Raw genomic sequence first — 14,943 nt, 5'->3', positions numbered from 1 at the left:
TCCCATGGCTAAATGTGCCTGCAGACATTCGCTTACTATATAGCGTTTCATATAGGAGCTCTCCCCTGGACCCTAAGCGACCTTGACTGGAACGTCTTGATATTGTTCGAATCTCCCCGCGAAGTCTGAAAGTCGTGAAGCCACCTGACCCCGCAGGCCATCGCCAACCTTTTCATTACCCTAATAACCCCGGACCTTTCGATTCTAAACAGTAATATTGCATGTGTACGAGGAAGGATGAGGCTTCTGCAATTGCTACTCCCATTGCTAGCATGGAAGCAGGTAGTACTTGCCCAGGATTCGTCTTTAATAGCAGCCGTTGAGAAGCTTCCTTCATGTGCGGTATGTTCATCTTGCATGATGGGTTGGAACGAGTACTGACGAACCACTTCAGCAAGTATGCCTTGTCACTGCAGTTGCACAGTCAAACTGTAGTTTTACCGACGCAGCTTGCATATGCAGGGACGCCAAACTACAAAAAAACGTCGAGGGATGTGTTATGAAATCATGTACTCTCAGACAGAGCTTGAGTGAGTAGTCACTTCCGATCATACCAATGGGCTTGACTGATTGTGACCCCAGCAACAAAGAACGCTACCTCGATAATATGTCACGCCCCGATACGTGACAAGGGTCCATCCCTTCGCATTTCCAACGTTGCTCTTGCTTCTGCCACTGCGTTCTGCGCGCTTACCCGTGTCATCTACAAGGCGGCATTCTCCGTCGGTGAACTAGGGTGGGATGACTACAGTGTCGTTGCCGCCCTAGTTGCTGGTGTACCATCAGTCGTTATCATCGACAGGGCTATCGTCCCTAACGGACTCGGAAGAGACGTCTGGACAGTCAGCTTTGACCAAATCACCAACTTTGTCAAGTACCTTTACGCCTTGGAAATCCTCTATTTCCTCCAGCTCGCCCTTTTAAAACTCACGCTCCTTTTCTTCTTTCTACGGATTTTTCCCAAGATGATCATCAGACGACTACTTTGGGGCACTATCGGGTTTAATGTCCTGAACGGAATCGCCTTCATCATCGTGGCGATCTTCCAGTGCCAGCCTATTTCGTTCTATTGGACAAAATGGGATTTGGAAGGTACCGGCAAGTGCGTCGACATCAACGGGCTAGCATGGACCAGTGCTATCATCAGCATCGTTCTAGACATCTGGATGCTGGCACTACCCTTGTACGAAGTTTTCCAGCTTCAACTGTCGTGGCGCAAGAAGCTTAGTGTTGCCGTCATGTTCTGCGTCGGTACATTGTAAGTCGACCCCTGACTACCTTTAATGCCCAGCCACTAATTCGAAACATAGTGTTACCATCATCTCCATTCTCCGCTTGAGTTCTCTAGTCAACTTCGCCGCCTCATCCAACCCAACCTGGGACCAATCAGAAGTCATCAAGTGGTCCAACATCGAAATCAACGTCGGAATCATATGTGCCTGCCTGCCTGCCCTCCGCGTCATCCTCGTTCGCATGTTCCCCAAGCTGATGGGTACGACCAAAGCCACGGACCGACCATACTACGCATACGGCAGTCAGAGTCAAGGGCTGAAGAAAGGAGAAAGTGCACTAGGCAGTGTGAGCGCACCTGGAACAGCAATCTCAACCCCACATTCCATCACTTACACAAAGACATTCGAGGTCCAACGTACTGAAAGTGATGAGCAGGAGCTCGTTCAAATGGAGATGAACAATTATGCATCGAGAAAACCAAAACATCAGAGCAACAACACGAGTGTGTCGAGCCTATAGCTAATTTCTTTTGTGATACCCTAATATCTAGTAATATTGTATATTCAATTGTCAGTCGACCTGTTCACAAAATTCTCGTACAGAGTGACGCCATCAATCGCTACCGCACCCAAAAGAACTTTAAAAGGTTACATCGAAGCAGCAAGTTCGCAATCGAAATGAACCTCTAGCCATCAACCCCTGCCCTTCCTGCTCACCATGCATCACGACCCTTCACAAGTCAATATCGCCAGCAGGTCTAGCAATATTCGCACGCCAACGATGCGCATTCGCCGGATCTTTCTGATAAATATTGACCTCGAAGAACTTATTATGCGTCAAGCATCTGAAATTCTTAAACCTAAGAACATGTTATCAGCCACCTTGTCTTCCTCACAGAACGGCCAACAACTCACGTATTCAACTTCTCGAAATTCGCATCAACAAGCCACTGCTCCGTCACCTCGGTGAACGACCCATCGTCTGCAGCGACAAAGTACCGTTTCCCATCCAGTGGACCGTAGTTAGTCTGCTTGACGATCTGTACGGCGAATGAAACGTTTGCGGGGTTGGAGCTGCATCGGGGGGGGGGGGGGGGGGGGGAACGATGCTGCTTTCCTGGGGGAAGTTGGCCCAGGTGAGGAAGGTGATAAATTTGGATTCGTGGGATAGGGTGCGGTTTTTGTAACCGCGGGTATTGGAGCAGCAGAAGATGGATGTCATTGTAAAGAAGAGCTGGAGATACGGGTGTGTGGACAACCAAGGGTCGTGGGAGACACATGATTGAGGCCTACCACATGTACCAGAATCAAGCTGGCGTTGTGGATGTTCTGGGTCTGGCAATGATTGGACAGGATGATGTTTCGATGCGGGAAACATCTGATTTGACGGGATATGAAGTGCAGAAATGACTGGTCACGGCGTCTAGTGGCTTAATGTGCCGTCAGACCGCAGGATTATCATCATCTATCAGTTCAGTGAGCCGAGTGTCTAATTACGGCCTGTTCTTCAGCCTTTAACGAGAAATCTTTCCAGACGTGGTGGCTTGCACATGAGGTTGAACATGGTCGCCACGAATTCACCACGAAACAAGGACAATACACACAATCATTGATAGCATAATTTATGATATTAATCTCTCATCTAGCTAATTTCCCAAAAGCTGCTGTTCAGGGTGCTGAGACTTGATGTGCCGATTCAAATTGTCTTTCCGCGGCATGCTCTTCGCGCACCACTCAACAGGGCATACAAACTGCGATGCATTGGAAGCAACTCCAAGTTTCTTCTGATGTGCTTTGGTTTGCCTGTGACGTTCCAGGTCTTTCTTAGCGTCTTTGCTGTCACGAAAGTACACATCACAAGTCTCACACTTGTACGTTTCGTGTGTTTTCAAATGCAGCCTTTCAGGCATCAGTAACGTTTATGGCTTTGTAATTGAAGCTACTCACTTCAACTTGGATTGCTGAGGAAAGGACCTCCCGCATTTCTGACAGTTGTACTCTGGTTTGGCCTCGAGGGAAAGTGGGGCAGACTGAGGCTGAGATGATGATGACGGTGTTGTTTCGTAAGCATTAGGTCTGTCGAGAAAAGAGTGTTGTGGCCGTGGGTCAAATAGAACGCAGGAAGGGAAAAGAGGGAGTCCATCTGTCTCATAAGGTTGTTGTTGCTCTTCTTCGCCTGTCGTTGACTGGGTAGTCTGGTTCGCAAGCGGGACACAGTGTGAGGTTTCCCGAATGTCAAGCAAGCGCGGGTCAATAAAAAGGCGATGTAGATGTTGGTCTTCGTCTTGAAACGCGCTTTCTCTAGGTCCGGAAATTAAACGCTACGATAGAACGTCTAGCGATGGGGTACCTGTGTGCCGCAAAGAAGCCCCTGGCTCCCAGAAGGTAGTAAAGAACGAAGAAGAGCGGGCTAAGTAGATGGGAAGAAAGAAGAAAGGAGTGGACGCTTTGGCGGCCACAGGCCCCACGGTGAAGAAGGAAAGAAGAGAGATGGACGTCTTGGGGGGCGGTTATATGCTCGAGGTCGGCTGAGCGCTGATTGGTCGCTGGTAGGCCTCAAATTTAGCGCCCTTTACATCCGAACCTTGCACCCTATCATCATCTTGCATCAACGTCACCTTCATCAAGCGGCCAATGGTCGGCGCAATCATCATATCTCTTTGCACTGAGTGGCGCACGCCCAGAAAGTGGAAAGAAATCAAAGCATGCCAATGACACAGAACGATTAGAAAAAGCGCTAAACTTCATTCATACAACTACATCTACAGGGTATCGTCTAATCCATCCACAACCATCTAGTTCTTAAGCACATATCGGTACCTGGGTAGGCCCTTTTCGAAATCAACAATAACATCATTGGCCTCAGACATTGGCCTGACCTGTACCCAAGCCTTCAGGTTTGTCTTCTTAGCCAACTCCAACATGTCCCGGATGTGCTGCCTGGTGCCGATCAAGCTACCAGCAATCTTCAAGTTCTTGAAGATCAAGCCCATGGGAGAGAAGCTGGGCAATGGGTCGTCGGGGGCACCGAGCTGGACGAAAGTACCGTTGACGTCGAGGAGGTTGAGGTACTGGTCGAGAGGGAAACCGCCGGAGATGGTGGAGATGATGATGTCGAGGCCAGCGGCGTTCTTGTTCATCCAGTCAGGGTCCTCGCCAGTTGCAATGAACTTGTCAGCACCAAGCTCAAGGGCATCGGCCTTCTTGCTGGAAGAGCGGGAAATGGCAACAACCTCGTCGCATCCAAGAGCCTTCGCGAAGAGGAGTGCAAAGTGGCCGAGACCTCCAATACCAACGACACCCACACGCTTTCCTGGGCCGGCACCGTATGAGACGAGAGGGTTGTATACGGTTACACCACCGCACATGAGGGGAGCAGCGTACTCAGAAGGCAGGCCCTCGGGAATGGGAATGGCGAATGAAGCAGGTCCACGCCAGTTCTTTGCGTAACCACCCATGGCCTTGTCACCAGTCTTGTACTTTGCGTTGTAGGTCATGACGAAGTTGTTACAGTTGCTCTCCTGCTTGGTCTTGCAAGGTCGGCAAGCCTCGCAGCAGTCGCTCTGCGCACCAACACCGACGCGGTCACCAACCTTGAGGTCCTTGACATCGTCACCAACACGGGTGACCTTGCCAATGATCTCGTGGCCAACGACAAGAGGGTAGTCTGAGGGGCCCCAGCCGGAGCGGAGAGTGTGAATGTCGGAACCGCAGACACCGCAGTGGCTGATTTCCATCTCGATGTCGGTGGACTCAAAGTTCTTGGGGGTGTAGTCGCCCCATTTCATGTTTCCATCAGCGGCGGAAGGGTCGTGGGCAACCCAGCCCTGGAAGTCGGGTGATGAAGACATTATCGTTGGCTACTGGTATCGAAGTGTGGGAAGAGAAAGAGTTATCGTGATATTGCGGTGAGATTATGAGTTGATAGGATTATTGGAATGCATACCACACCAGTCGTCCTCACCCTCTTATACCAACACTTACCCACTTTCTAGAAATTTTCCGAGCATTTGTAATACATCAAAATATGTGCGATGATGCCCATATCGCTATCCTGATGTTTTTTGCTATTTCGCCGATGTACGCCGGTGTACCAGACCCACCCCAAAACACGTTTTTGAGCCTCAAAGCGGTGTGTGCCCTACCTACCCATAAATTCCCCTTGAAGTTGGAACATTCTAGAGACGGGGCGATAAGACTGGGAAATCTCGGAGGATGCTCGCGGCAAAGACGTCAAGCGGTTGCCCGATTCCTATCCAGGTATGAGAGCATCTGCCAAGACGCGTGAAAACCCTAACAAGGCAAAAATGTTGCGCAACGCTAGCTTAGCTGCCGTTAACGTGTCGTCACTGTGAATCGGCAGGAGATTTTACCCAGTCTTCTAGGCCTAGGGTCGCCGCATCGGCAGGACACGCAGGAAGCCGCTAGCCGATTCTAATGTCAGAGCAGGGGAATAGATTACTCCGGATGCACATGCTTACACAGCAGTCCGATAGTGCATGTTCTTCCCGACCTTCTTCGGAGTTCACTTTTTGTAATCGATTCTCTTGATCCTATCTTGTATCATTAACTTCCCCCACAAAGTCCTACTTCGAGGCTAGTCTTGGAGCGGTCTGAGAGACATAAGAAGCCGCGAAGCTGTCATGGTATGCGTAGTTGGGCAACGAGCCTTTTGTCATTCTCAATCGAAACGTAATGTATTAATTCTCAGGCGTTACTTCGGACACAACTCGAATTCACTTATGTCCCTATACATATGGTCGTTTGCACAGGAAGCTCGGCCCATCTCCATTCAACCGACTCCTGCTCACCTCATAGATAGGATGGTGCCACAGCGCCCTGCGAGCTTCTTAAAAGAATCTGCATTCCCAACATGGTCCATCTTGCTCGATATCCAGGGACTCTAAGATGCCGTATCTTGCAACAGCAGCGGGGTCTTTATTGTACAAAACCGTCAGTTCCTCGTCTTTGACAATGTTGCGAACCGCAGAAAATTCCAAATGACTCTTCCCTTGCTTCCGGCCGAAGATGACTTTGCGTGTGACGTTGTGCGAGCTGTCATGGTTGAACATGGGGCCAGTCAGGACAAGTATTCCCATCAGACCATATAGGGTCTTGCCGTCGAAAGAATTGCTATTGATACAACCCATAAGAGCATCGAGAAGACGATTGTGAGGGATATCCCAATCAGCCGAAAATTTCTTTTCGTCAGGCATAGTGCTGTGCAAAAGTAGAATAGTCTTCAGAGTTTGCTTAGGCAGAAGGAGTAAGAGAGGAGCCATAGATTTTGGGTAGGGGAGTACCACGAGAGGAGTCTCCCGAAGGATGACTTCGCCTGCGGCAATATCGCGACTAGCTACCATTCCACGTCCTTTGTTCCTGGTCTTGACAATTTGGTATGTCGTGTCTGGTGGCGTGAACATGAATGAATCGGGGCTTCTACCGTTCAGTCCGCCGTATTCATTCCAGGTGTTAACGAAGCATCTGTACACGGTCTCGACTTGTTTTGACGGGACATGCAACTTTGACATTCTACGGCGAAGCTCGTTTTTCGAAGGCTTTTGTTGGAAGGTTTGCAAGATATCTACCGGCGCTCGTAACCTGAAGCATTTATCGAGCAAGCCCTTCTGTTCTCCCTTGAGACGAGACGGCTGCAGAGCTTGTACCCCAGGGGTTGCCAACCCGACTTTAGCGAGGGACGCATCAGGGAAAGGATATAAGATAAAGCAGAGTATACTTTAACTTTCATAAGAAAGCTTAGAATCAAGGCTTTCAGTAGCAGTAACATTCTGAAGTTTGACTTTTGAAGGTTGTCTGTATGTCAAGTTTTGACGTCAGAGAGCTTGACCCCGCTAGGTAACCACGATGCTGACTAGTTCTTCGGCACACCCGCAGATCCATCATAATAAGACACCCCCCTGTATACCTAACTCGTCGATTAATTTTGAGTGACGTCAACTTTATTATCTTACAGGCGCGTCACCGCATCCAAAAGACTTCAAAAGATTACATCGACGCAGCAAATTTGAGATCGAAGAGAACCCCTAGCCTGTAGGCGCGTCCTGGAATTGTGTATCTAACGGGTACCTGTTTGACAACTGTATCATTGTAATACGAATACTATGTATACTTAGGTAATTGGATGCACAATATCAAAGGAGTTACACATACAGTACCGACCTCTGTACAAATGCAAGAACCTAGCTCACTACCCTCTACCAGTCTACTAAATCCTTGAATCAATTTCTCTCTATCTTTTTTACCAATACCACCCTATTCTCAAACCCCGACCTATCCTCCATACCCATAATCGTACACACCTTCCCTTCCTCCACTAACCAAGACACTCACCAAGAACCCAAAAACCCACCACTCCAAACCCTACAAAGTAGAAAAAAATATCTCAAGGCCCCTTTAAATACCCAACCCCCCTCCTACAAGTCTTCTGCCTCTCTCCAAGTCTCTGTGCCTCCAAACCTCTCAGGCTACAGCACCACAACTGCGCCACATAACCCCAGCCAGGCATCCACATTCCACATCCATACTCGGCTGTGCCACACATCCGCGCCACACCCACCCCAACAGAATCGCAACACCACAACCCACTCCTCAACCCACAACTCAGCCAGCCCAAACCAAGCCCAATTTTCAGCTCAAACTAAAGCTCAAGCTAGCCAGCCCGTCTGTAAAACGTGTCATCTAACCATAGGTTTGTTAAACTTGATCAGGCTGCAGCCTTGTGTGCCAACCTCGTGCCCTCCAGGGCTTTCATAGTTTAGCGCTCAGCCTACCTACCACACATCATATGTGCTGGCAGGGCAGGGCATGTGGTGTCCGATGTGTTGGCACATGGGATTCTGTACGGCTAGGCTTTTCGCGTGCGCTTCACTCTTTGGGCTTCTTTGGGGGAAATGGATGAGGGGGTGGGAAAAGAGGGGCATGTACTGGTGAGAAAGAGATGGAGGAAAGGAAACGCAGAGATGCCCAACGGGGTGAAGCTGTGGGTAGATAGAAGGTATGGATAGACTGAAAGGGATAGGAGAAGTTGATATATTCCCATCCGCCACCTTTTCCCATCGCCACTCAGTGTTTCTTTTTCTGCGAGAATACGGATTTGTTGGTGCTTCATGCCATACCACATATCTCACCTCGCCACATATCGTCGCCCTAAGGGCCAGCCTTTCCTCTCTCCTTTCTTTTGCCCCCTTCCCTATTCCAAACAAAAAGTCTAACCACACGTCTGTCTCTCCCACGTTACTTGGAAAACTCGTTACGAACTCAGCCCCAACGGATCCCCCGTAGCTCACTCATGTCTCAGACCCGCCGGGCCAATCTTGGCATGTACACCCACATATACCTCGTTGCCTTACACCACACTCGCTCGTGGGCGGCCTCCCTCCAACGCATAACTCCATCCCGGTCGCTAGCAAAACTTATACTGCGGCACGGGAGGGACAAGGGGAACCAACTTCCCCTTCCCGTCCCGTCCCGGTCCAGTCCAGTTCGGTCCCCACTATCTACACCTAGCTAGGTAAGTCAAATCAAGTCAAGTCCACGTTACACTCACAAGGCAGCCAAAAAAGCAGAGGCGGCGCTGACATATGCAAACACCCATACCCACCCATTCACACATACCGTCATGAGCAATGCGCTGGCAAAACCAACCCCAGCATCTTGACTCGTACCCTCCTCCAAGAGGCCGCCCATCGCACTTTTCCCTCTCGATATCGCGGCTAACACTACCCAAACACCATTCTGATTCGCCTTTTCAGCATTAACCGGTAAGGCAGAACAGGCAAATGACTCTGCCTGCCTGCCCTACTCACGCTCACAAACAAGGCTTTCTCTGTCACAACTAACTTGTGAGTGAAGCGCTCGCCCGGTCTGGTTCCGGGACTGTGTTTCCGTTTCGCCACTGGCTCATTCGTCGGTGGAGTAGGGCGCTTCGATGTGTTGTCCGCTGGCTTTGGGCTGGGCACAAATGCTACGTTGTCTGAGTTGAGTTTGCAAAACGGGGGCGCAGCCGGCTTGTTGAAGTGGCATTGAATGAGTGGGACGAGCGGCGCGTCCCGTGGTCAGGGTTTGAAAGTGGTGAAAAATAGGGCTTTTGGCTCTATTTTTTGGTTTGTGACATTCTAATGTTCGCTTTGTTTCTTGCTTCGTGGCAGGAGTTTTTGAATCAAACGAGAGTGGGTAGTGAGGAATCCCTACCTTTAGCATAAAATCAACTTCCTCTATCAAAATGTCGACAACAAACAACCCCCATCCACACAACATTCGTAAAACCCTACCGGTGCGTCCAAAACCCCTAACACCACCCACAAATATCAACAACAACCAACCACAAGTACCAAAGCCTGCGCTAAAACCCACACAGAACTGTCATCATACTCATCCCCAAAACACCATCCAACGAGTCTCAGAACCCGCCTACAGTCACACACCCACCTCCCCATACAACCTCACCGCATTACCTTCGCAAGAGGTTGCTCAGCACCACTGGCCGCCTTCTGTGTATCAAGCGGCAGTACAATACGATTATCATGCGCCGCTCACACTTCGTCAACGGTATTGCGAGGTGCCTGAGTCGAGCGCCTCTACTGGAGAGTTATGGCCAGCAAATCATTCGGTTTCGACGCCCTATCGACGTCTGAGTGCTGCATTGCCGCAGATGGCTGGTAGTCAAGGGGTGTATGATCAAAACCCGTATACAACCACCGAATATATGAATACCTCCTTACAGCACTCTCCCCCGGATCCCAATATCTTCACCGAGACGACAGAAGATCGATACGGTCACGTAACACTGCGACCTGGATCATCACAGCACTCTCCGCTTAACCCCAACCCCAATATCTTCACCGCGACAACAGAAAATCAATATAATCACATACCACCCCGACCACAATCACCAGGAGCAAATCGACCTCAACCCCAAGGGTACGCTATATCAGCTGCACCCCCCGAACACCTTGTAGTAACAAGCTAACTTCTACATAACCAGTGACGATGTACAACAGGGTCTGCACTGCTCGCAGTGCCATGATACTGTCTTTACAGGATACTGCGCGCGGCGCAACTACAACCGCCACATGGAACGCCACCACAAGGAAGCAAAAAGTATCCGCTGCGATAAACCAGAGTGCGCAAAGACGTTTGGGCGCAAAGACGCGCTACTGGTGCATCTTCGACGGAGTCACCCAGAGTTGGATGTTCCGCCAGCGAAGAAGCGGAGAAATGGGAACTTGGCCTAACTAGTGCAATACGCTTGATTTCTCTATTTCAAAATACGCTACACCAGCAAAGAGATTTTTTCCTCAATACTTTTCCCCATGACGCCGTCTTCCAACATTCGACCATTAATCTTGTTTGTAAAAAAAAAACCCCCCAAGCCTCGAGACGAGGCTGGCGCTGCTGCTCCGTTTTCTTGCAGATCTTTTGCATGCATCCAAAGGTGTAAAAATGTACAACCATACTTCCTGTCTGTGGCCCCATGTAGTTAGAATAGAGTTAGCGTAACGTTTCGCCTAGGATAAGTTTGCATTTCATGTGCAACACGCCATGTTGCCACAACGTAGTGGCGTTATATATCGTTACCAAGCACGTGCATCTAGCATCATCGGTATGTATGAAAGTGACGGGTTTGTACGCACGCACACGCTTGCGATGCAATGATCGGCTAAGAATAGGAAAGCTTTGAGGCAGTCTGCGAAAATACCTATGGGTTAGCGTTATTTTTTCGTGAAGACAGCACTTGTAAGATGGCACTGCTGTCTGTACGCTGACTCAACGTCGATGAATGAGAGTAGATCCCCACCTCAAGGCTACATGCTCTCTCGATTGTAGTCGAAGTGACGCACACTACCAAGAATCGTGAGGCGTACAAGTGTCTCCTCTGCAGAAGTATGTGTTTCCCGAATTGGATCGCTGCATGCAATGCACTGCGGTACAGACAAGGCTGACATTCTCAGGCCTGCATCGGTTACCGAATCAAGAGGTTTGGCCAACCACACAGGCCCCTTTCACCGCTCAATGTTCCGAGCGCATTGACGACGACGACTCGACTGCATCTGATTAAGCGACCGCTTTTGGCTGACATGCCCGTTTTTCTGTTGCGGATTTTTTTTTCTTTGGCAGATACGACAATCCAAAAGTATGCCCTGGGTTTCAGTTCAAAAGCCCACTTTTGCCTGCTCACGAGGCTCTCGCATACTCACCGCTTCTTTGCACACAGATCGCATTGGTTGCCTTTTCCCGATTTAATGCATTGCCAGCTGCCGGTAATAAGAATGGGGAGAGCATACGGAGTCGTGATACCACTGCAGTTATGGGACAGTTTCCCTGATTGTCCCGATGCCAATCAATGTGTACAGACTGTGCGTGCACTTATCATGCCATGCCGTTGAACATCTTGGCAGGAAGGCAGTGCTCCCATCCCTTGCTCCTGGTGTTTCCGTCAACTGTATGGCAAAAGCGTAGTAATTCTGATTGTGGCGTTTAGCAGGATTAAATCACCCTTCGCAACTTAGCTTCGGCCCCTTGAACAATACTTGTCCCAGACTGTACTACCATGCGATCATGTTCTTGAGTGCTTAGACAGCTTGCCAAGTAATGCCGCCCCATAGCACGTTCCGGGTAAGGTCTGACGCAGACTGTATTCTTTGTTCCACGTGGTTGGGCTGGCCTTGCTCTAACCCGAGTAGTCGGAAAACATGTATCATGACAGGAACGAACAGGGCTAGAATTGTAAAGAACTCATGTCAAGGATGCCCCTCTCATATTGAATGTGTCGGTATCATCCAATTTGTCCGCGTCGATCCGATCGGATGGCGTATGCGGGTAATCATCATCGTAACGGAGCGCTTGCCCGTGCTCTGGAGGCTGACCATGAACACGGTAAAACGCATTTAGCTCCAGGGTTGGACGCATATCGTGCTACCCATTTTGCTGCCAATTTTCCGTGTTCTATCTCCTGTCATGTGCCATCTTCCTGCACACCAATGAGCAAGATTTCGGGCCGGTCGGGTTGATCGGTAGACCACTCATAGCCGGAACTGCGCGTCACGAGCCGTCCCGCCAACCCACTTGACTTCGCAAGAACTACTTGTCGAATCGAATTTTGTGCGCCTAAACGAGACGCCCCTTAATAATATGCGCTACATTGTTGATGTAGCGCCCTCGTGGTTCGTATTCAACACGGCTCCGCTGCAGGTAAGACGTGCAGCGTGCACAAGGCGTGGCGTAGAAGGCAAAAACTAGAACGTGATCCATTTCCACCCGTTTCCCTGAATGGCTGCTTCGACTGTGTTACTGTTGTTCAAGTCATGGCCCTGTATCCATCAAGTAGATAGCGAAGCCTGTTTGGTCACTGCTCAGGGTACCCGAGAAGATACAGCAGTATGCTACCAGTTGACCCTTGTCCGTCATCCATCATCGAAGCCAGTGGGAATTGAAATTAAGCGGAGAAATAACACCTCCGGATATGGTACTGGTATTACTGATTGGATGTACACATGGTATCAGGGTTTCCCGGCAACGTATGCTGTGGGAGACGCCCTTCCCACAGCCTTTGCCCATTTTCTGAGTTGAAAATCGGAAATAAGGCTTCTGTCTGTTGCGATAGCCGCATAAAACGCCGGTAGCTTTGCAATACAGTCGGGCGGTAAAGGCATCGCATAAAAGCCAACAAGGCATCTCATGCGCTGTGCCACATCCGGGGTTGCTGTTGCATGTTTGATTGGCAAGGGCAGCAGTTGTTGATCGTCGCACAATCCCTTGCCCTTTGAGTTGGGATGCAGCTACTCTGACAGGCATGTCATGTTGAGCGCACGGTGAAGCGAGACATTCCCTGGTGGTGGCTTGCCAGCCTGATCGTGCCGTGGTTCGTCGTGCGCTCGCTCGGCTTCCTTCACCGGCTGCCGTGCATCATCCAGCCCTACATGTTTTTTTTTCCAATGATGCATAGCAGTATAACATAGTGCGTAGCCCACTTTACTTGGGCGTGCAACCTTTGACCGTTATTCTCTTCGCGGATAGATACAGCATCGATCAACAGCCAGCACCGGTAAGTTGTCTTCCGTCGGAAAGCAGAATATGGATGGAGACTGAGCGATTCAAAAGTTCTTTGATCAGCCATAAATCTGACTGAATAGTTAGCAAGTAAAGCCTGTGGGATACTACCTAGGTACTTTCCCGTGCCCAAGTGACCAAAGCTCTGCATCGCTGTCTTTTGGGGGCAACTTTCTCTGCTCTCTTTGGAAACACATCCACTGTAAATCTCCAGAGTACCTGCGGCTTTCCCGAGAGGCAAATTTTGAGCCCTCGGAAGATAGTCGTAGACCGATAATCACTTCCAAAGCCGCATACTGCAACACGAACAATCCAGGACGGAGGGATATTTACTCATATGGCGTACCATCACTCCCAGGGTGCTCATGGGGCTTCCTGGTCACAAGATAACGATGGAAACCAGAGAGTGACATCATCCTCTCTGCCTCCAGTGAGTTCCAGTGGGGCCGAACAAGCATTCGGAGCAACGTCTCCTTTGTCTGGCTTCCAGTCATATGGGCAAGGCTGGAACCATGAGGCGGCTACGTATTCCCAGCAGCCCATTTCCTATTATCCGCACCCTGGTTATCAACAGTCCGGTACAGCGGGCCATAGTTTTCGCGGCCACAGTAGTTTCACTCCCAATAGCGATGCTGTAGCGGGTTCGCAGGAAAATCTGGCGGGTAACTACACGCCATCGCCAACCTATCCCAACACCAATTAGTACGTTTATCCAGTGGAGACTGCGGGTCTTCGCTGACCTAGAAACAGTTATGGTCCTCCCCAGACAGGTAGCTACCCGTCGGCTCCAGGATACACTCCCCTTCAACCGCCTCGTCTGAATACCTCAATCGCTCCTGCCATGACACCTTTGTATGTAAATTGTTCAGGTTGGACTGACGGGGCTGATGTGACTTCTCAGCTCAGCTCAAACTTTCCCATTCACTTCCCCAACAGCGAGCGCTTCCGCTTCGCCTCCAAGTACCATCCATACATCATCGGCCGTTTCGCCTGGAGGATCTCAGACCGACAACGATTATAGTGTGCCGTGTCCTTATCGTTGCGGTACGGTCCTCACAGGTGTACACGCACTGGGAAATCTCACGCGCCATCTCAAGACTCAGACTTGCGTAGGATCCAGTCGAGCCAAAGTTCGATACCTTTGCCCTATCGAAAACTGTGACAAAGAGTACGCCCGTTCCGATGGTTTAAAAGTGCACATGCGAAGACGACACGGCGCTCCCCGGGGGCCGCGGAAGACTGATGGCACGGTCGATGATGACGACGATTGAGAGTGTTGTACACACTGTGTGAGTGATGGTTGAGGAAGCTTTCCTGTATGCTGTAGAAAGAGCAAGTATCTTTTGCGTAGTTCATGGAGGTATCTCAGAATTATGTCTTCTTTCTTGTGTCGTCCTTTCTCCTGCAGACTAGTTCCTGATATGATTCCGACGTCATTTTGGTTCCTTGTACGTGTTCGCTCGTTGAGATAAGATGACAGCCATTGTGCGACGGCATTCGGTAGAAGTCTAGTGTTGGCTGCGCGATGCTCCGCTAGGCGGACGACCTGGGTCATGATGTGTTTGCAAAGAAACAACGATTGAGATGGTAGTATTACGGTGCACCAAGCTGAAGCCTCCAGCCGTCATGGAGTAGTAGAAGG

The 14,943-nt window shown here is 49.9% G+C and overlaps 5 protein-coding genes across 5 annotated transcripts; 3 read left to right on the top strand and 2 right to left on the bottom strand.

The window, feature by feature from the left end:
* Window positions 1-499: 499 nt before the first annotated feature.
* Window positions 500-1,752, top strand: PtrM4_135740 (DUF998 domain containing protein; the record flags this gene model as incomplete). The annotated part of the gene is made up of 3 exons (XM_066109269.1): window positions 500-530; window positions 583-1,258; window positions 1,311-1,752. The coding sequence occupies 3 exons, from the start codon at window positions 500-502 to the stop codon at window positions 1,750-1,752; spliced, it is 1,149 nt and encodes a 382-aa protein (XP_065960191.1).
* Window positions 1,753-4,027: 2,275 nt separating this feature from the next.
* PtrM4_135730 (AdhP, Zn-dependent alcohol dehydrogenase) lies at window positions 4,028-5,083 on the bottom strand (the record flags this gene model as incomplete). The annotated part of the gene is made up of 1 exon (XM_001938353.1): window positions 4,028-5,083. One exon carries the CDS (start codon window positions 5,081-5,083, stop codon window positions 4,028-4,030), a length of 1,056 nt encoding a protein of 351 aa, XP_001938388.1.
* A 999-nt stretch (window positions 5,084-6,082) lies between these two features.
* PtrM4_135720 (putative set domain-containing protein) lies at window positions 6,083-6,655 on the bottom strand (the record flags this gene model as incomplete). Its single annotated transcript, XM_001938354.1, has 1 exon — window positions 6,083-6,655. One exon carries the CDS (start codon window positions 6,653-6,655, stop codon window positions 6,083-6,085), a length of 573 nt encoding a protein of 190 aa, XP_001938389.1.
* A 2,819-nt stretch (window positions 6,656-9,474) lies between these two features.
* On the top strand, window positions 9,475-10,486 carry PtrM4_135710 (uncharacterized protein; the record flags this gene model as incomplete). Its single annotated transcript, XM_001938355.1, has 2 exons — window positions 9,475-10,172; window positions 10,237-10,486. The coding sequence occupies 2 exons, from the start codon at window positions 9,475-9,477 to the stop codon at window positions 10,484-10,486; spliced, it is 948 nt and encodes a 315-aa protein (XP_001938390.1).
* A 3,152-nt stretch (window positions 10,487-13,638) lies between these two features.
* PtrM4_135700 (uncharacterized protein) lies at window positions 13,639-14,572 on the top strand (the record flags this gene model as incomplete). Its single annotated transcript, XM_066109268.1, has 3 exons — window positions 13,639-14,003; window positions 14,052-14,153; window positions 14,203-14,572. The coding sequence occupies 3 exons, from the start codon at window positions 13,639-13,641 to the stop codon at window positions 14,570-14,572; spliced, it is 837 nt and encodes a 278-aa protein (XP_065960190.1).
* Window positions 14,573-14,943: the final 371 nt, after the last annotated feature.

This window comes from Pyrenophora tritici-repentis, chromosome 8 (genome assembly GCF_003171515.1).
Source record: "Pyrenophora tritici-repentis strain M4 chromosome 8, whole genome shotgun sequence".
Lineage (NCBI taxonomy): Eukaryota > Fungi > Ascomycota > Dothideomycetes > Pleosporales > Pleosporaceae > Pyrenophora > Pyrenophora tritici-repentis.
This window is presented reverse-complemented; position numbering and strand designations above follow the sequence as displayed.